The sequence below is a fragment of the Chlamydotis macqueenii genome, chromosome 4, assembly GCF_036417535.1.
Source record: "Chlamydotis macqueenii isolate bChlMac1 chromosome 4, bChlMac1.mat, whole genome shotgun sequence".
Classification (NCBI taxonomy): Eukaryota; Metazoa; Chordata; class Aves; order Otidiformes; family Otididae; genus Chlamydotis; species Chlamydotis macqueenii.
In genome coordinates, this window is record NC_141559.1 from 18,850,500 (window position 1) to 18,872,384 (window position 21,885).

The 21,885-nt window shown below is 38.7% G+C and overlaps 1 protein-coding gene across 1 annotated transcript in view; it reads right to left on the reverse strand.

The window, feature by feature from the left end:
• Nucleotides 1-21,885, reverse strand: part of PTPN13 (protein tyrosine phosphatase non-receptor type 13) — a 128,058-nt gene that overhangs the window by 56,845 nt on the left and 49,328 nt on the right. Inside the window, exons 6-7 of the mRNA XM_086747156.1 lie at nucleotides 21,622-21,715; nucleotides 8,037-8,600 (exon numbers count right to left, since the gene is read on the reverse strand). Of these exons, the coding sequence (XP_086603282.1) occupies nucleotides 8,037-8,600; nucleotides 21,622-21,715 (658 nt within the window). The remainder of the gene's footprint in view (nucleotides 1-8,036; nucleotides 8,601-21,621; nucleotides 21,716-21,885) is intronic.

Consider the following 21,885-nt stretch of genomic DNA (forward strand, 5'->3'; position numbering starts at 1 on the left):
CTTATCTCAATATTTTCACAGACCTCCACATGAGGCCCAGCTAGGTTTAAACCTATTCTCCCAGCATTCACAAGTAGAGGCAGAGATGAGACCACTCTCCTTTCTTGTCACGTCTTTCCCTCTAAGCAAGACCACAGAACTTATCCCAAGAACACAAGCAAAGGTATTCTCATCTTCTGAAGGCATTTTCCAATCTTTCCACTTCGGGCTGCAATGACTGTCAGCCTGTTCAGCCTAAGGACAAAAGTTTAAAGGCAATTAAGAAGCTACAGCCTGAAATCTGGGGTAAATCCTCTAGATTTTTCTTCACTTTGCCCAGTTTAGGGAAAATCATACACGTATGTGGAATTGTTTGATAATTGTTTGATGTTGATGATAATTGTTTGCTGTTGGGGCATCTTCTCTTTGGCAATCATCTTCCAGTTCTCTGCTGGTATATATACACAGAATCATAGAATAGTTTGGGTTGGAAGGGACCTTTAAAGGTCATCTAGTCCAAACCCCCTGCAAGAAGCAGGGATATCTTCAACTACAGCAGGTCGCTCAGAGCCCCATCAACCTGGCCTCAAAAGTTTCCAGGGATGGGGCATCCACCATCTCTCTGGGCAACCTGTCCGGTGTTCCACCACCCTCATTGTAATTTTTTTTTTCCTTACATCTCGGCTGAATCTACCTCCCTCTATTTTAAAACCATTACCCCTCATGTCTATGTAGATCCCCTACACATCCCCCCAACACTGCACGTCCTCTTAACAAAACTTAATCTTTTTTTTGAGCATGGACAAGATACACACTGCAGACCTGCAAATACTTAGTTAAACTGGTAAATATTCAGACTACTATACTATTATGCTTGAAAAATTACCCCACTAATTTATGCTGTCTCCTCTCCTCCAGCAAATTCTCCTCAATACTAACACATCATATTAGGATTTAACTTCAGAGAAGGCAGCTGGATCAAGTCCAAGCCAAACTTCTAATTAAAAACTGGTTTCCAAAATCATGAAGTCCCAATTCTGGGATCAAGTAAAAGTTAAGCTTTTCATACAATAGTTTCAAAAATGAGGACAAACTTTTAGCCTCTCTGGCTATGAAGAAACTGAAAGATGACATCAATAAAAGCTAAAGACAACAATAAAACAATTTATCTACCATATTTACAATTTTCCCTAGGATTTTGGAATGGCCTTGATTTGATGTTTTGAAGTTGTTGGCATTTTTTGTTTGTTTTTTTTATTATTATTATTTTATTTTATTTTTGGTGACTGAAGAGAGACTTCAGAATTTATTTAACTTCTAAGAACATCAAGCACATTGTAGTACAAATTATTCTACCAGTTACCCCTCTTAACATTTCATTGTTTAGATTACAGTCCCTTACCAGAACACTTCAAGTAATTTCATACCTTAGTAGAAAAACAAACTTGAGTTTAAGCATGTTTTAAGAGTCCATAACTAAAATGAACATATAAAACTTGTACTGATAATGTAAGTTAACACACAGTATGATGCAGAAATGAATGAGGCATTACAACTTGAAGAATCTGTCTTTGTTCCACGTAGTGCTGCAGTGCTGCTTTTCAAAAGTCCCTATCAAAGTCAGCAGAGCACAACCTTCCAGGCACCTAGTGCAACGTAAAATAACAAAACACACTATTTATGCAAGGCAAGACATGCAAGCCTAGACAAGTCATTTACAGAAAGCCTCATCTCAGCCAACTTCAACAGAAATCAGAGAACCACATTTAGCTTGGAATTTCATTATCCTGAACACATGACTCACATTAGATACCCAGGCTTTCAAATACATATTATTACAGAACTATTCCTGGCTGTACAGAGAAGGAAAAGGACAGAGAAAATGGCAGAGTTAAATGACAGGGAGGAAGCCCTTGTTTGTTCTTTGAGGTTTATTGGTGGGTGTCTCTGTTATGCAAGAGTGTTACTGTAATACTATCTAAAATACATTAACTGTCCTTTAGGAGAGGATGGGACCTGCTTATTTCACAAGAGTTTTACCAGTAGGTCAGAGTCATATTTACTCTTTTTTTCCCCTTTTCATCTAAGAAAACTTGAATTATCTTACGCAAGACAGCGTAGGTTTAACAGGAAGAACATAGAGATCCAGAATAAATCCCTGGTAAGGATTCATATCCAACAAGTGCACAAGGGAAACAAATCTACTCAGCCTTCCAGGGAGGAGGCTCATTTTAAACTTGTAAGATTTCCACCACCCATATTCTAAATGAAAAAGCTATTTTGTGCATGCAGCCCGAGTCATCAGTCATCCAGGCGACTCCCTAGAGAGCTTAACAGAGTGCTGATGCATAGGGTCTAGCAGGATTCGAGTGACAAGAAGAAACAGAGTCTTGTAAAATTGCAGAAAACACACATCTCTAGGACTAGGCTGGAAAAGAAAACAGCAAGATTAAAAATAGCAACTCCAGGGTCTGGTAAGAACTCAGTGTCTTGTACTTAGAAAGACAGCCTTCTTTTCTGGATCATGCTATCTAGGATAAGGTATGTAAATGGACATAGGCTGGAAGTGTGGCCATTAAAGTTGCTTGTTTGTTTTAATTTAAATTTTTATCCAACTGAGAACTAAACGTGTTGACCAAAAACTGATAATCCCAGACTGTATAAGCTGCCAAAAGCTCGATAAAGCAGGTAAAGCAGATGCCACTTTGCCATGCAATTATGGAGCTATAAGAGCTGTTTTACTACCTTATGCTAAACTATGTAATTCAGAACAAAATAATAGTGGATGATGCCTGAGTCCTTGCACTTTACAGAAATCCTATAAACATTTATTGCTTTCTTCCTTTTAGTCTCAGTAAAATTAGCAACTGAGAGTTTTCTATTTAAAATAGTATCAGTCCATTACCCTACCCTTCAGCTTCATTAATACAATTTCTGAACATTGTTCTAACTGAACCTTATCCTTACCGGACATACCAACCACATGAGAATCCACTTCACCACCACTGAATTTAAATCATGCTGCTTCACAATGATTGTAAGACGTGTGTAAACTGAGCCTTAATTTGCTTTCACATGCAAACAGATATACCACTGTGGATGACTTGCATTTCCTCTGCTTAGCCTACAGATGAACTGAGTATGTATAATTCAAAAGAAAAAGAAGGTATGCACACTTCATTGAATTGACAGAGGTAAGTTTCTAAAGCAGCTATTCCTCTTTTGCCCTATATCTAGTCTCCCATTTAATCCAATTCTACAGAAGCTCCCAAATTCAAATCTCTGGGCTTCATTTGCCAGGATAAATCTACTACCAACAGCTGCCCGATTACCTGTAGAAATTTTCCCTTATTCAAAAATGCAGCTTCAAACTAAAAGAGCTTTTAAAGCCTGGACATTTAGAGTATCCCTAACTGTAAATGCCCCACCTAAACACATGCAGTCATAATATGGAAGTTTTATAAATGGGGTCCAGATGAGTCTTCACAGTAGCTAATGAAAACATTGTTTTGTGAGATAAAGACACAGAAGACTTAGGAGGCAGAGACACATCTCTAGAAATACAGAATATTACTGCCTCTTTTTGCTGACTGTATGAAGCAGAGAGCACTAAGTGGACAAAAAAAAAAAAAAAAAAAAGGGGACTGAATAATCTGTTTTTTCAGTTGGAAAAGTTAAAGCTAAAAAGAGAGAGGGATAAACACAGCTTGAAGCTCTGGGATCCATGTGGTTCCCAACTGCAAAAACACTTAACAAAGACTTGAGAGTATTCCCAAACCACCCCAATTCCCCCACCCCTGGATTCAGCATTCTAGAGCTTCAGCAAGATCAGCTCTTTTGGTATCCTCCCCTCTTTTTCCTCCCTGCCTGCTATTTAACCCACAGTCAGCTATATTACTACTCTCCTAACTAGTTTTGTGCTCCTGTACTCCACCAGGACATAAGCAACCTTTATGCCTTGCTTCCTCTTGCATCTCATTTACAACATCCTCATAAGCAAAACTGCATACAAAAAAGATGGATGCATATTCAAGTGAAGTAACACAAACCAATTAACTTGAAATTATGCATACACTCAAAACCAGGAGGGGGAATGTGCCTAAAGAAATAAAAGGGAGAAATTCACACAAGGCTACCGTCGCACAGCCTCCTGTCTCACTATTATGCCACTTTAAGGTAGGCCTGAGACATGAAAACTGAATTGTGTTTACACTTCATAACTCTCAGAAGATACAATTAGTTTTGTGGGTGTGAAAGCAAAGAAAGCTGGGAGCAAGGGAGAACAGATGACACTTTCACGCTCCTGAGCGGCAATTTAGGCTTGCAAAATGTAAAAGGTAAAATATTATTTTCTCCCTGAAATGGGACACTATCAGTTGGTGCCAAGCAACAATTCCCAAGTTTCAAAAGAAAAACAAAACCAAAATCTGTTCTTGTTGTACAGATAAACTGTTTGGTTTTAACACCAAACAACTTCACAACTCTGAACAATTCTGCCTAAGCTCACAAAATCTGCAGAACAAAACCAAGAATGAACAATAACAGCAGAGATGCAGAACTTACTCTCCCATCCCTCGGCAAGAGTAACACATATTTTTGGAGAGTGTTCTTAGTGTTCAGAACTGGCTACACCTGAAGTCAAATAGCAATCTCCTTCCCTCCGTTTGGCTAAGCACCTAATCATAAACAATCATCTTGAGTACAGAAGAGAGAAACAAGCTCAACCCTAAAACTACAGCAGAATAACATATAAAACAGCAAGTTCATAAGCAAGGCACTTCCAGTGATAGTGTCTTTGGAATGCTTTTGAGGCTAAATCCGAGATGTTTTGACTGCAGATTATAGTGCAGTTTAGATGGTCTGCAGCTCACTACAAACTACTCCACTACCGCAGAGCTATAACTAAAGCTCTGTCATTCTTTCCACTATAAACTCTACTCTTCACGAGTTTATAATTTGGATCATAAAAATCTGTTCTGAGTGAAAGCTTGGCATACCAGAGCCTGTGCATAAGAACATTTTCTTTTTCCAAGACAGTCAGCTCCTTAAGGTTTTATGAATAACAAGAAAGTTTGCCAGCTTAACGCAAAATAAGTTAAAGAAGAAGTAAGCCATGTGTCACTCAAGTTCCTTTGTAGTTTGAGAAGGGAAGTTTTATCTGGCCAAGTTTAACCAGCAAAGAGTCCAATGCCACTTCACACAGCAAAAAGCAGAGGCTTACTTACACAGACTTAATTGTAACCTAGACCTGGACTCAACCAAATTGAAAATATCCCCAAACCTACCAAAGAGAAGGTAGATTGTGTCCTCTCTACTAAAACCCAACCACCAACTCTATTTTCCATGACTCATTGCCCGTTACTCCCCCTTAATCTGACAGAATCCCTCATTCCTGACTACATAAGCTTTCAAAATACCTTATTCTCTTTCTCTGTTTTTCCTCTCAACGTCTCTCCTTTGAGGTCTTGCTGTGTCCCGTGTATGGAAAGAGCAGTAGTTGCTGTCATTTTCTGTGGACTTCTTTCCACTCAATTTCTAGTTGTTGCCCACCTGTGACTAGCAGCTGCAGGCAGTAAGATACCCTTGTATCAAGTACTGCCCAAGAAACTGCCCTTTATTAAGACAGGCAACATATTTTACCACAGCTTACCACAGCTTTCCACACAGTTGCTTGTATCTCTCAGCAAGGCCGGGTTTATGGCAGAAGAGCAATTCCATACACCTGACATTTGGAAATATTTGCCTACTCACTAAGTGCTTGAAAATTACATGTACAGATAACTTACGGGCTGTATTTTATATTTCTTTGGCAGATGAAACCAGCAATAGATTCTTTTCATGAAAGATCTCAAGGGACCCATGTTGTAAACAAGGCGTGAGATAACTAATAGGAAAACATATGGAACACAAAAGGAAAAGGGAAAGAAATCTTAACAGACTAGCAGACTTTAGGTATTAGGGCTTTTGTGACTTTGTTTATTAAGCCAGAATAGAATACTTTTAGTCAGGCTTCTCAAGCCCTGTAAACCACAATTAACTCCTATGTGAAAAAATGTTCCCCATCCATCTTCCTAAAATACTCCTTTAAACTGGCTCTCATTAAAAATTGACATTCACGACTAGGTTCTGGCCCAAAACTTTTCTTTAAGCAGTTAACTGACACAACGAAAAAAAAAAAGGAGCACACACTCCTAACTTGAATTCAAGAGTAAAACATACCTCCTTCCTATGTTGAAAGTATAAAACTCAGAAGACAAGAACATTGCAACCCACCTATCTGTTGAGAATGTATCTTCATATTTTTCTAGCAAGTAATGACTGAATTCAGAAGGATGGGCAGTGAGTCATTCATTAGCTATTGCCTCAATCTTCTATAACCATTTGTCACTCAGCTCCTGTGACTATTAAGCCCCAGTTCCGGGTTTACTTGGACTGCACTTTCACCCATTCCCTTTATGAATCGAGTAGTTCACACATCTGAACTATCTCAGTTTGCAAGGCATGGGCACATTACGTTTTCTGCTGTCTCCCAATCTGTTTGAATGAGAATGATAAACTCTTGCTCATCAATGGGTTTGGCCAAGCTTTTGGTTTTGCTGTTGCACAACACAAACCTGCATAAAGCTGCACTGATGAACAACAAGGCTATTGAGCTTTCCCAATGCAGGGAGTGGCCTCCTTTTAAACTTTGTCAAGCTGCCTATCTCCAAAGATCTGAGTTGACTCACATACTTGAGATGGTCCCCTTCAATTTCAGACTGCTAAATCAAAAACTAACCAACCTTCCCCATACCTCATCAGACATCACAGTAGATAATGACAGATGGTGAACTTCTATTGAGATAAACAATGGTATCTGCATAGTACTAATTCCGTCTACATGTTCATTCCTGCACATTATAACATAACCCTCATATAAAGATGCTAATTTGAAAGAAAAAAAACCTCTAACTGTCTAGTCTGTACAACTTGTACAGAAATTACAGTAGCTTTTTAAACTGTCTATGCCATTTCAATAACACTCCTTTCTGGAGCACAAGGCTCACATGCATAGAAGAGAAAGAGTTGGCTTCTCGTTTTAACTCCAATATGAGCATTTCCTGAGATGGCCACGGGGTGTGAAATTTGACCTTGATAAAAGGCTTTATCACCTCTCCTTAATAAGGAGGTGTTTACACCTCAGTGCAGGAAAAGGAGGTAAAAGTTGTTTTTTTTCACACCATTATTTCTGTCACACAACAGACAGGCAGCCATGAGTTTTTATCTGTATGGATTTTGAATGCACTTGAAAAAATGACTGAGCTAGCTCTGTACATACAGTTCTTCTATACCTGAGTTGACTAAGTTATGACTCCTGGCCCATTGCAAGCAGGATTCAAGTCTGCTCTCAAGTTTCTATCCAACCATCTCAAATTTACAGCTCCTGAAAATCATGTCACCTTTTCAAAGCAAAGAAAATATGCTATTCTCCTTACAGGGTTCCGCATAAAGACCATTTTTATAAGTTTCCTCAGAAAAAAAAACAAAGACTTCCCCCCCACCCCATGTATGCTTTTAATTAATTGATGGAACTTGTCAAGTATTCCTTCTGAGGTAAAGATCTTAACATGAGTCCAAAAATGTGTCATATTTAAGGGCTTAACTGCATCATCAACAGTTATACAGTGCAAAAACTGAGAGATCTGGAGATGAAATTTTCCCTTTCCACTGGAGTATAAATCCTTCTCTAATAGTTGGAGATGATTTTCCATCAAGGAAAATTACTTGGCAAATCAATTGTTACCAAGTTTTTTTTTTTCTTTTGCTAATTTTAATTGATGAAGTTGATACTGGCTGACTTACAGAAATCAACTGTTTTCACTGGGTAAGGAATCTGGACAAGCACATTCATCCTCATTGGCAACAGACATCCTAATGCTTTCAACTTTACCTAAAAGACGACAAAGCGAAGATCTCAGCAGTTTCAAGAGCTGCTGCAAGGGGAACTCAAATTTACCATAAAGAGAAATTTTTGTTTAATGACTGGAATACTTGGAAAATCAAAAAGCTTCACTAACCTTCTACATTCATAGCTTCCCTCAGAAGCTGCAACTTCTTCTGTCTCTCTCTTATCCTGTCAAAGGCGCTTGATATTGCTGCAGAAGTTGATGTCTCAGGCATATAGCGCGTTTGGTCCAGTTTTTGTGGTCCGAAGACATCCAGTGCTATGCTCCCATCAGAGTATCTTGCTTCTTTGTTTCTGGTAGCAGTAGAAGTCCGTACTGTAAATGTTTCATACTGACGGTTATGCCCATGAGAGACTCCAGCATGGTTCTTCTCAGCTGCCTTGTCAGTTGTGCAAAGCAAATCTGTGGAGGAAGCCCATACTTTCCGCTTAGGAGTGACATCTGTATGAAGCTGACCTTTTTTTTCAAACTCACTGGTTTTACATCTATGAGGACAGAAAACATGTTCCTGTCCCAAGCTGTAATCTGTAGAAGTGCCCTGTAAAAACTCTTCCTCATCTTGTGTTCCTCTAATGGAGAGAAATCCCATAGACTTGCTTAGTCCTTTGTTAAGCATGGTCTGTTGAGAGAAGTGAGCTTTGTGTCCATCAGGTGCATCAACCACTGAAGTTTTTCCTGGAACAAGGAGACATTTCATATATGTAATTTTGTACTTAATACACAAGAGTGCAACCCGAGTTACTTACTGCTAGCGTACACTGAGCACACATTTTGGCCTTGATTTTGCCATGCAAAACAATGAGACAGCTACTTGAAGGGTTGCCTTAATCAGCAAAGAAAGAATTTCAACTACTTCATATCTGACAGGCATTTTATTTCTTTTATTTCTAACTTGCTCAAGAAAAAAAATTATAGCCTACTATAAGTCAGCATAAACATTTAAAAAAACCAACTATCACATACACGCTGAAAGTTGTTTTCTCATGAGTTTTATTTTTAAAATAGTCTGAACTATCACCAAAAGCACTGCTTAATGATAAATTTGAAATCAGCCATTCATCACACCCAAAGACAACACCTAAAATTTTTAATGACAAGTTCAGGTTTGTTCTATAGATTTCCAGATGCCCTGCAATAGCGTCAGTAGTAAGAGAAGAATGACTGTGTAGTTAGGAATTTTAATCCTGGATCTTCTTTTAACAACTATTTTTGGTGCTGACAGTCTCTCCAGATAAAGAATACTCTAAAATAAAACCAACAAAGCCTCTAAGATCAAAGTGATTCTATGACCCTGTACACTTCATGTTTTGTTAATAAATGGATCAGCCAATAGAAATGAACACTCGCTCTTCTCCCTCTCCCTTACTGTGAAACTACTTCCAGAATAAAAGAAACCGACAGAGGTGGAATAATATAAATGAAACATATGTTCTCTGAAGAATATAATATTATGATCTTCGAGAAGTTTTGATGATCATGTATGTAATAAAATTTTCTCAAATTATTAGTCTGATTTTACAAAAGTAATTACAAGCATCAGTAAGTACAATCAAATTTCTTAATATTAACAGCTTACAAGTTTACTTTTCATGTTCTTAAGACTTCCTGAGATCAAAGAATTAGAAGAGTAACATCCAAGAGAAAAACTAGCATCGAAGACTACCCAACTGCTACTTACTTTTTGTTAGCAAACTGATTTTTTTTTTTAATGCTTCTTCATTATTAAAGTTGCAAAAATCCAAAGTCTATTGTAGATACCACAAAGGTAGTAATCTACTCATTACTCCAACTGACCAAGTACATTGCAAGAATTATTATGAAGTCTAACCATTCCAATCTGCAGCATACACACTGCATTAATATGGCAATCCTGGCCTCATCATGATAGCCCTGACAAAAAAAAAAAATCACCTAACTAAAAAAATTCTACACTGGGTTGCCTAAGCAATCTGTGCTCACCCAGGTGGAGTCAGTATGGCACGTGATGCTTTTCTTAGAGCTAGCTCCCTCTCTACTGTGATACTACTATGTACACCTTTTAAGAAGCAGCAGCCTTGCAGACATCCTCACAAAAGCAAGCAGTCATGAACTCAAAATAAATTACTGCATTGTATCTGGTACTCTCAAAGATGGCTCTGTAGTGCTGCCTGTTGTTCTTTCAAGGTCCACTGAAATCAACTGCCCCACCTGCACAGTAAGTTCCTGCTGATCTTCACCTATTATCCTTTTGGACCGAGTTTCACAGAACACTTTAAAGACGCTCATAATCACACTCAGAAATGCTTTAAAAGCTTATGGCTTCACATCTTTCAACTCTGATACTCTACCTGAAGAGGGGCTGTTCGCTTTCAGTTTCTATTTCTGCGATATTAAACTAACAACAGGTGTTTAAAAAAAAAACAAACCAAGACTAAAGCCAAATGCGACCAAGAAGCCTCTTGCTTCTTAATAACATACAAATACATAATAAATGTTAGGGTTTAAATTGTCTAAAAAGTATCTTCTAAGAAATTAGACAGTTCCCACATGTTCCAGTCATGAGAATAAAACAAAAGTCTTTGCCAGCGAGAATGAACTAATTCTTCTGAAAGGATCTGATACATATCATATTTTAAGATTATGGCTTTAATCCTAAACTTAAGTAAACATCATTATCTTAGTGGTCAGGTAAATCTTATGTTATCTTATTCCCAGACTAAACATCACTCATAAGGCCAGTTCAACATGAGCCGGTGATGTGCACTTGCAGCCCAGAAAGCCAACCTCATCCTGGGCTGCATCAAAAGAAGCACAGCCAGCAGGTGGAGGGAGCTGATTCTGTCCCTCTACTCCGCTCTTGTGAGACCCCACCTGGAGTACTGCATTCAGCTCTGGAGCTCTCAACATAAGAAGGATGTGGACCTGCTTGAGCGAGTCCAGGGGAGGGCCACAAAGATGACAAGAGGGCTGGAGCACCTCTCCTATGAGGACAGGCTGAGAGAGTGGGGGCTGCTCAGCCTGGAGAAGAGAAGGCTGCAGGAGACCTTATAGTGGCCTTCCAGTATCTAAAGGGGGCTTCTAAGAAAGATGGAGACAGGTTTTTTTAACAGAGCCTGTTGTGATAGGACAAGGGATAATCACTTTAAACTGGATGAGGGTAGATTTAGATTAGACATAAGGAAGAAATTCTTCACTGTGAGGGTGGTGAGGCACTGGAACAGGTTGCCCAGAGAAGCTGTTGATGCCCCATCCCTGGAAAGGTTCAAGGCCAGGCTGGATAGAGGTTTTAGCCACCTGATCTAGTGGAAGGTGTTTCTGTCCATGGCAGGGGGAGTTGGAACTAGATGACCTTTGAAGGTCCCTTCCAAGTCAAACCATTCTATGATTCTATGATGTAATATTCACAAACACAAAAAAGCCTTTTAAAAACAGTCATTCACTGTGAAGTTCCCACTATCTATCTAAAGCAGCAGGATGATATCCATTCTGCAAACACACACTCGACATTCATGCACATCAAGGACAGACATTCCTAAAGAGGATTTTAACTCAGTCATTTGTGCGAGAGAGAAATACCAAAACACTGCAATATATAATATGGTCACCAAAAAAGCATATCAAGAGGACCTCTGAGAATCCTCCCCAATGTCCTCTACACACTGTTTTCACATTTCACTTTAATGTAAAAAAAAAAAAAAAAAAAAAAAAAACAAACAAAAAAAATCAACAAACCCAAACCACCCACACCCCTTCAACACTAAAGTACGCACATGCACAAGACCTTACTGAACAAAACAACAGCAAACAAAACAGAAAAAAAAAAAAAAAAAAAACAAAAGAAAGAGCTGCAACTACAATATACTACTGAGGCTGTAAATTCAGGATTACTTGATACATCATCGGTCATGACTCAGAAGAACATACCTGGTTCAAAAGATTACTTAGGTCTCCCCACACTGAGTGTTACTCTGTTACAGGATCACATGCAGTGAAAAGCGCCACAAAGTACTTCCAGTACCAGTGGGTATCCTCACCATAGCACACCCAGAGACACAAATGTATGTATCTGTTGCATGCTGGTGAGAACTGCAGTGAAAGAGCCCAGCTTACAGTGAAAAAGAGTGCTAGAGGGGAAGGAGTATCCTCCTCACCAAAGCTGTAGTTTCCATGGACTTGTAGCATTCAGACTAGATGCAACAGAAGCCACTTCCAGTTCATGCAGAAGATGCAAGCTCCTTGCCTCGGCACGCAAGGGATGCTTTCTGTTCCCCAAGTCATCCACCCACCTGGGGCATCCTCATGAGGAAAAGTGAATGCCATGAATGCTATCTCATCAGCAGTGACTGGGAAAGTACTCATCGCTACAGCTGCCTCCTGATGGGCATTCCACTTCCACACTGCTCTTCCACTCTGCTGACTGGAGATGTCTGCAGGTCTGTTTAACTTGTATTCACGTTGATTTCTGCAGTCAACAGGGGGTTTTAACATAGTACCAAAAGGAATCTACAGCTGGCCTTAGTATTAAGTTTTGAGACTGTAAAATTCTCTTTCTTTCCTTTATTAACCTCCCCATTCCCACTTTTGCTTTTCACCAGTCTTGGCACTTCTTCCCACCTTTGCCAAACCCATCCTTCTCTATATAACGTCATTTCAACAAGCTGACCCCAAACTGGCTCACAGTGTCAATATGAGCTGTTTATGAATCATGAGAAAGGCAAAGAAGAGACTGGGGGCAAGGGGTGCAGAGCCTGCTCAACTTGGACATCCCGAGAAGGCAAACTGAAACAAAGTAGCAATACAGAACTTTCATACCCATACTCGATACCAGCCAAGAATGCATGCTGCTCTTGACACCAGAGAGCAGAGGTCAATGGTAACGAACAAGACTTCTCAGTACATAAGCAACTCAATTGCAGATACCAGTGAAAAACCTGGATTAGGCAACCAGCAAGCAATCCAGGCCAATTCTTCTATTTTTAACTTAACTTAAATCTGTCCTCATCTCTCCTTAATTTTTGAAGTACAACTATAGGCTTCGTAAGTCACAAAAATCGACTGTTAAGGTATTTTCACTGGACCTCCTCAACACACTACCTCAGCATTACTTAGGTCAAGGCTCTTAAGTGAGTGCAGTAAGTCTCTTGCAGCACAAGGCTCGTGCGTCTAGCTTTCAGCTAACCCTACACCTCCAGAACAGAGCGGATTGGAATAATATGCCCTTCTTTAATATGTGTATTTTCAGTTGAATGGCATACACAAGTCCAAATTCATTAAGCCAATACATAGTTTATCCATCAACATTTCTTTCCCCAGCTTTTATGACAAAATGTGTGGGAAAAATGAAGGGAAGAACTATCAGTAAACGATTATATATGAAGAAAAAGATGCAACTAATGAACAAAAGGAACCTGACTGCATAATGGAACTTTTACTTCTTTAAATTATAATGGATGGAGAGACTCATGTTATGACCTTCCTTTAAAAAAAAAAAAAACAAAAAAACCAAACCAAAAAACAGCTTGTGTTTGTAATGGAAACTCTGGAGACCCATCCAAAGTGTCTTGGCTCCACTAACGACATTAAGTATCTCACCTGAGACCACACAGAGCTACTCCATGCTTCAGTTACCCAAGAGTATATCAGGACAGAGAAGCACTTCCCTACTTGTCAGTGATGGTGACAGGACAAGCCACTAGCAATTAAGATACCACAGCATGCAAGTAACTTCAGAAGACGTGCTTTCCCCTTCCCCAATTACTTCTCTCCTTAACTAAACTCTTCTTCCTGCTTATCTCAAGACTCTCTGGGTTCTCAACTTCATGCATCGCCCTTGGGTGTTTATCCTCTACTTGATGTTACATTAGTGCAATTATTTATAATTACTATAAATAATTCAAATGCAATTATAGTAATTTCATTATTCCAAAATATAACATATAGTAGGGAACATATACAACAAAAATAGCAATTAATCATCAAGAGTTCACAATGAAATTCCCTGGTGGTGCTGAAATGAAAATCTAGTTTTCCACACACCTTCAGCTGGCAAATGTTACATTTGCTACATGACCATAGATCTGCTTCCTTCTTCCTTTGGTGTCTTCAGCAACTACACCCTCTTTGACACCTGTGTCATTCACAAAGCATCTTTGACTCACACTGACAGTAATCTGGATCATTTTCCTCTAAGCAAGAGAGCTGGTATCTGGTCCTAAGTAAATTCAGTCTGTCTGCAATGACCTGTGTACCAGCTTGATCATACAGGCAATTAAACAAATACTACGTAAGCGCAAACACAGTCAGTGCCATCACATACTGCATTTGTTTTTACTGAATAAACGCAGCTCAAGTTTCTTTAAAGTCTTTCTGACTGCCCTCTTCTTTTATTTGCACAAAACAGAATACCTTTTTCAGGTCCATTTTAGCAGAGCTTATGGAAATATACATACAAACACACACACTCACACAGGGTCGGGGTGAGGAAGAGACAGGAGCCAGGGGGGACAGAGAGAGACTGCCTGCATGTGCACAACAGCACACACCATCATTGCCAGACTAGAAGGTCTGAGAAGCGGAAACTATTATACAGGAGTTTAAAAAACATCTCCCACACCATCTTTGCACAGAAAACAGAAAAATCCATATCCCAAGACAATGTGGTTACTTTCTCAAATATGAGTGGGTAGCTGATGGAGGAGTTGGGTTTGCAATCCCTTTGGGGCAGGCTAAGAGCCAAACAGAAGACAACAGAGCCAGATGTGGCCTGTGGGTGGACTGCTACAAATGGCACCTCCTTTCTTTTACTTTTTTAAATTGTTGAGAAAAATCTACGTTTCAGACAGAAATACTCCTATAACAAGATATTCTTTGTGAAGGAAGAAATGAGCTGGACACAAGGACTGTTGAAAGCACTGTAAGCAATGGCCAAGCTATAAATCCTGTAGAACAACTTGCATTCTGCTTCGGAGTGACATGGCACCTCTATCAAAAAATCAAATGGCTCCAGAAACCAGGCATCTTGTTCAGAACAGTCTTAGTGAACTTTGCCAAGTAGCACTTTGTAAATGCAACATTTTACCTCTTCCCTTCCTCAGCACCTCTGCAGAAAAGACAACGGCACCATTGCTCTTTCCTATTGAGGTTTATGGGGCAATTTTTCTGGGTGCATTTCTCAACCCAGCAGGCAAAAGGACCACCTAGCTCTTCCCTTCCTTGATTTCTGCAAGGAGAAGCTCAGTCACACAGTTGCTTTTCTGCACACAGAGAGTATTTGACATCTCTGCTTTGATTTCTTCACTGATCTTTCTGTCCATTCTTGTTTTGTCTTCAGAGATACGAGTTTGTCCTCAGCAACACTGTGACAGTACTTCCAAGTATGCCAGGCTGGAAGCTCAATAAAGCAGTAGCAACTATACTTAAATTTAAAAGATCCCTACCAACACCAACCACCAGTACTGCTAGATGCAAACAGAAACACTTATTGGAAGAAAGTAGGCATGGTTTCCGGAGTGCAAAAAAAAATTTTTTTTTTTTTTTTAAATTTTAAACAAGAAATCCTCATCTGGCTTCCATTTGGTTTTGCTGAAATCTGGAAGATACTCTCCACCTACTCAGTTCTTTTTTTTTCTAGTACTGAGGAGACAGGGGAAAGAAAAATAAAAATATTATATTTCCACATGAGAGATTATCAAGTCAATGGAATTAAGTTTGTGCTGTATTTTTTTTTTTGTGAGCTAAATCCGTTTGCTTTGATTTAGCTGTTTCAGTTCACACATAGAGGTCATACCTATAAACCATTTCTTTATAGACTAAAAGCTGCATTTTCACTCAGATTAGGAACTAAAACGTAATCCACAATCAATTTCCCTGGATTAAAAGTGAAAGGGTACATTTTCTTTTGCCTGAGAGTTTTAGCTGGACAGCTACATTAGTAATTGATATTCTGGAGAGTGATAACTAAATGCTGTAATTTCTTCTTAAAATGAAAAGCAACTTCACTTAGCCTTAGAATCTTTTTTCAGTTTACAGCGCCTACCATTTTTGCTGCATAGAGCATTTTTGCTCACAGAGCATATAGTCTAATTAAACAGGGAGTTCATAAATTCTAAAATTTTGATCAGTATTTCCAATTATTTCCTGTTACATATGGTTAAAATGAATGTTAATGATCTTTAAAATTCATTTCAAGGCTTTATTCATGTGGCATATATTCTTTCGGCAGAGGTTGTAATTTTGCAGGATACAACTGTGGTATTATAACATAGAAGGTTAACTCGTGACAGTCTACCACATTGCACAAGTAGAGTTAAAAATCAAGAGATTCTTGAGGTAGGAAAGCAAAGCCAAGGCACCTGTTAGCTATAGCTCTTTAAAAGATCTCTGAAAAGATCCGTCCTTGGTGTTCACAAATCATCAGTATAAGTTGGAACTTCGTAAATAAACACAGAAAGTGAAGCGTTTCAACCCCTGGAGGGCTGGGAAGCAGGCTGCCAGGCATGCACAAGTTATGAAGATTTCAACTAGGCTTTAAATAGACAATGCATCCTTTAGAACGACTGCCATAGTTTGCGGTGAAGAGTAGCATGCTGAATTAATTCTTGCTTTATGTTTGGAAGAGTTTGACCGTTACTTACTCTCTTGACACACTAAAAGAATTTTATCAAGCAACTCTCACAAATAATTCTTGAAGTAAAGACTCTTAAGGTCTAAAGTGTCTTGAGTATGAAACTTAAAAACCACTCATTGGTTCAGATGACTCACAGCAGGTTTTACCACGTCTACTTCTCCTGGCTAAGTTAGTTCCTAAATACTGTGTTCCAAGTATGACTTGACTAAAAGCAAACATTCTAACATTCTGTAATATTAATTTAGAATAAATTACTTCTGCAATCAGCTCTGCCATAAAGCTCATTCACCAAGATGGCCACAGAAAGTGAGTACTGAAAGAGAAAAAAAATTAATTGGGGAGAATATTAGCATGAAGTTACTTATTAATTTGATAATTACATTCAAGACACAAAGATGGAAATAGACAGCTGAAAATACCCAACTTGGGTACACAAGGAGAGCAAAACATCCAATTTACACATGCAAAGTAGAAAAATATTTCAAAATATTTGTCCTAAGCCAATATTAAAGCCTCGGCAATTATAATTTTGGTTGACCACGGTACAGAAAACTGATCTAAACATCAATGACTTTCAAAGTCTTATAGCAAAAAACTCAGCATTTTTCAAAGACTGCAAATATCTAAGGTATTAGTTGGCTACTCTCCAACCACGAGCACATCTTTCTTGCTGAACCATCTCTATATTCATGAATTTAGCACAATTTATCAGCTGTTTTAAGTTAGATACTCATAGTAATATTCTGATAGTCTTAAGTTCATAATAAATGCCTTAGCTCTATGTTGCTTTTTTCTCTGTATGACAGCTACTCTAATAATGGAAAATTCTCTTCAAGATTTTCACAATGACTCAACAGAACTTCACCTCAGTGAGTAACAGACAAGTCTTCTGTCCTCTCAGGAAATACTTTTGCTTATTGTATTCACTTTCTGAAACATGCTGGTAAAATTAGAAACATCCTTGTGCGCTCCCACTGTGCCAGTGATAAACTGGGCCCAAAATGTATTCTCAGAGGAAGATAAACCCAAATATTCAGATAAAAGATGACTGATGTAACATCTAACTTATTAGAAGGACAGTTCACTCAGAATCATAATCCTACCTGATAGCTTCCTACCTTTGTGTTTGCCATTTTGCAATTGGAGTAAGAGGTGTATATTTCAGCTTCATAGAGCAGCAGATTACTACAGTGTCAAGAAAGGACAAAAGGACCCTACGCTTTTCTGAACTGTTTTTTCTTTTTTTTTTTTTTTCTTTTGCCATTACTATTTTTCTTAAACCCTCATCTGGCCCTCTCCTCAATCTATGAGATTATCATCGGTATAATAAGCACTACATTCCACAGCTCACTTTTCCAGAAATCTAAAAGCTGTGCCCCCAGGGCAGCTGATGTGTGCTGTTATTAACAGAATTTGCACCAACAAACCAGCATATCATTATGGAAAAAGAAATAACCAAGCACTAAATTGCCCTGAATCAAATGTGAGCTGTCTCTCATTTCATAAACTTGGAAACATGTAACTTACTCTACATGTTAAGTGGAACTGAAAACAGCTACAGCCAGTTTGGTTATGTGGAGAGTTTTGTTTTGTTCTGTTCTGTATTTTACTGATACTTTATATTCCCTGAAGTCTCAGTGAAGTAGAGATCAAGGAATGTATCTAAGATTGAAATACAGAGAAGTAACATAGTGCTATTAAGACATACCAGGAAATGGGACTGGTAATAGAAGTAGAATTGGGAAAAGTTTTGGAGAAGCTAAAAGGGTTGTAAATCCTCTAGGGAAAAGGAGAAAAATAAGGAGTGTTTCACAGGTAATGAATGTGATACAGAGAAATTGAAATAGCTTGAACAGAAGTGATACAGGTAGAACGTAAAAAACAAAAGGAATGATTGACTTAAATACGTCTTATTTTCTGAAAAGAGACTCAAACAACAGAAAACATGAAAAAGATTTTCTGCTTCTAGGGATAGAGGGAGAAAGAAGCATAACACCAAAATATCGTAAAACCCACACAGCAACTGAATAACATTTTTGCTGGTTGACAGTTCCTCTTGACAAAAATAGGAAAAATCAAGTATTCAAAAGCATCTCATTAATAACTTGTACCTTCGGAAGTACGCTTGGAGTGATGCAGACAAAAATGTTTGCAATGGAACAGTGATGCTCAAACATTCAGGTGCCACACATTATCTGTAACACTTTATGCATACATGCACTTTCAACCAACTTAAGAGAAACAGGGGTTAGATGATGAGGACTATTCATTCTACTTTATCATCTGGGGTTATCCAATTCACAGATTTCACAAATATTATTTGAGTAAAGACTATGTTTAATTAGATTTTTTCAGACAATGCGATGTTCCCTAAAAAGAGAAACCTTTCAAAAAGTTGGTTTAACTGTGGTTGCTTAAAATTCTGTGTTGAATTTACTGGTTGATAGCAGCTGAGCCAAGGGGACTCCTCATTCTCAGAGAACCCTTAACTCTGGTTGTTTTACCCTGACCCAGCGATCTCCCAAGCACTCACACCACAGGGAACCTGTTCTTCTTGGCAACCTGGAAATCCTAGGCAGAGCCAGAAAGGAAGTGAGCAGTGAGACAAACGTTCAGCTCCACAGCCCTTCCAAGATTCACATACTGCATCCTAACTGAACTGTTCAGTAATTAAGATAAAAATTAATACCTCTCAACTGTCTCAGAAGCAATGTCATACATACTAAGCAATTTTTTAAAAAGCAGGGATAAGAGGAAAGACTATTATAGCCATGAAATTTTTTTCAAGTCAGAGGATACAGCAGAAAAACAGCAATTAGATCATCTAGTCTATATCCTTTAACTTAAAGACATAGTCCTCAGAGAAAGTTTCAGACGTTACAGGGATGTTATTCACCTGAGTGCTGAGCCAGAAAACCACAGAGATACTGACTGAAGTTGCTACATCAATCTCCAAAATCTAGTAGAACTTAAAACAAAACCTTTTCTGTACTTATGACTCTGGGGACAAACATTACTTCTGGGAGCAGGAGGGAAAACTGCTAAAAAGTTTAGACAAAGCTGTGGGTAGGAAAACAAATGAACACCATTCCCTCCCTCGCTCCCAGCCCCGAATCACACGAACAAAAAAAAAAGAGTTAAGGATTTTTGAAGAAAACAAAAAGCAAACCAGCAAAAGACTGTTCAGTTGTACTAGTGAAAAGAAAAAAAGAAACAACAAAGAAAAGAATAATCAGGGTTGCTAATACAGTGCAATCCAGTTTAAAGACAACCTTGCTACGTCTCCAAAATTTCCCAATATCAAAACACGCAGTTTATGATGATCATGGAATAAAAAAGTAGAATAGATGATGGAAAGAGGCTATGGAAATGACAAATCTTGAGGTAGTAGCTGAATGGTAATGTGCTGAAATAAAGCTCTAAGAAAAAGGGGTGAGGAATACAGACAGGTTAGTACTGTGTAAAGAAACTGAATATGACAACACTGGAAACAGGGAAGAACAGAGTTACAGAATAAACAAACAACTTAACAATCAGAACAATAACATTCTGGTACAACCCTTACAAAATTTGTGGGAATCAGGGAAATAATTCATTTTAAGGAAGAGCTTAAGAAGTTCAGAAAAGAAAGGTATTACATGGTTTACAAATCTGGTTAACTAGATTGATCCAGTTCGAAACCCTGTATTCCTACAGCTACAGAAATGTTCTGGAAAAGAAGAAGGAAAAAAGCCAATAAGAAAATAGAGCCCCCAAGAAAGCAGCCAGAACAGTGCATTTGTGCAACAAAATGAAGAGGCAGCTTGTACCAGAAACTGTTCCTAAACACATAGTGCCATACTGAAGGGCTGGCAACCACTGACATAAGATTTTTATATCAAAAAGTAACTTAATCTAGGACTCATCACAAAATAATTAATAAAGGAAGATCACCAACGCCTTGCTAGACTTGTATCTAATTTTTGCAGTTTCTATTTCCGCTGACAACTCCATGCGTTATTTCAGCTCCTGCAATTCACTGCACCGTTGCTCTACACAACGCTAAAAAACTCAAGCACATTAGCAACATAACTTTGTTACGAGTCTACTGGTGGTAAATAGGCAGAGAGATAAGATGAAAACTCTGTGTTGTTAACACTTATGGTGTTGAGTATTTGTGAGCGATGTCACATTCTGGCACTGAGATAATCAATTTACAGACAGTTTTAGGCAAGAATGGTCTCACCTGATTATCATGTCTCACTGCCTGCACCACAATGACTTAGAGTGGTCCAAGCTGAAGCCTTATACAATGCTCCTACCCAGCCCCACAATTTTTCCAGAAAAATATGAGACCAGTCTTTTGGAAGAACACATCCTCCTGTCTGAGAAGCCTAGAACAGAGCTGATGCTGCCACTGACCTTAAACAAGGACATCCAATCAAGTCATGGCCAGCAGCAGCTGTCAACCTACATCACTTTATCCATTTTCCTCCACGGTGGCAACAGTCTGCCTCTGAAATAGTCTGTCTCATTCCTGCCCCTCAGTTTCTACTTCCTTACCTGAAGTAACATACAACCCTACCTGGCCTCCATGTCCACATCACACTGTCAAAGCACAGCAGAATTGTGATGGTATGTATAAAACCTCTCTTCAGGAAAAAAGAGGAGGCAGAAAAAATAAACTTTGCATGCAGGGAAGAGTCCAGGGCTGCCTGCGAAGTAGGGAAAGAGGGTATGTGTAACTAGAGCTATAAAGAGAAAGCTGAATCCACAGGAAAGAGGTAACTAAGAAAAGCTGCTTCCTGTTCCTCTAGCTGATCTATGTTTAGCTGAAGATTCCCTTTCTCCAGAAACAAAACTTCTGGACAAGAACCTTTCAACTCTGTTCCTACTATCAGGACTAAATTGGAAAAAGACATGTATTTTCTTGAAAAAATATATTGTCATGTCACCATCACCAACACTTAGCTAGACACTGAATCACCAGAGTGCTGTGAAAGTCAGCAAGTCTTCCACTATTCAATTTCTTCAGCTGCAAAATCTACCCAAACTTGGTCTTACACAGGGCTGTATGTATTGCCATAACCCTTACTGCAATGAAGCACTTACCTATGGGAAGTCCTTTTCCTCTCAGCCTCTCCCGAATGGCCTGGCTTCTATCTGGCTGCAATTTTCTATCTCCAATGCAAGAAAGTTGATCCACCTGCAAAACAGGTAGTAACAAATACTGAAAGAGCTCACATCAGTATGAAACAAGTGTTTGTTACATAAATGCACGATATAAGTCAGTGCCAAGCAGCTAAGTTCAAATTCAGAGTGGAAGTTCAAACTTTTTTTCATAAAAAACAGGTTCATCAGTGATAATATCCCCCA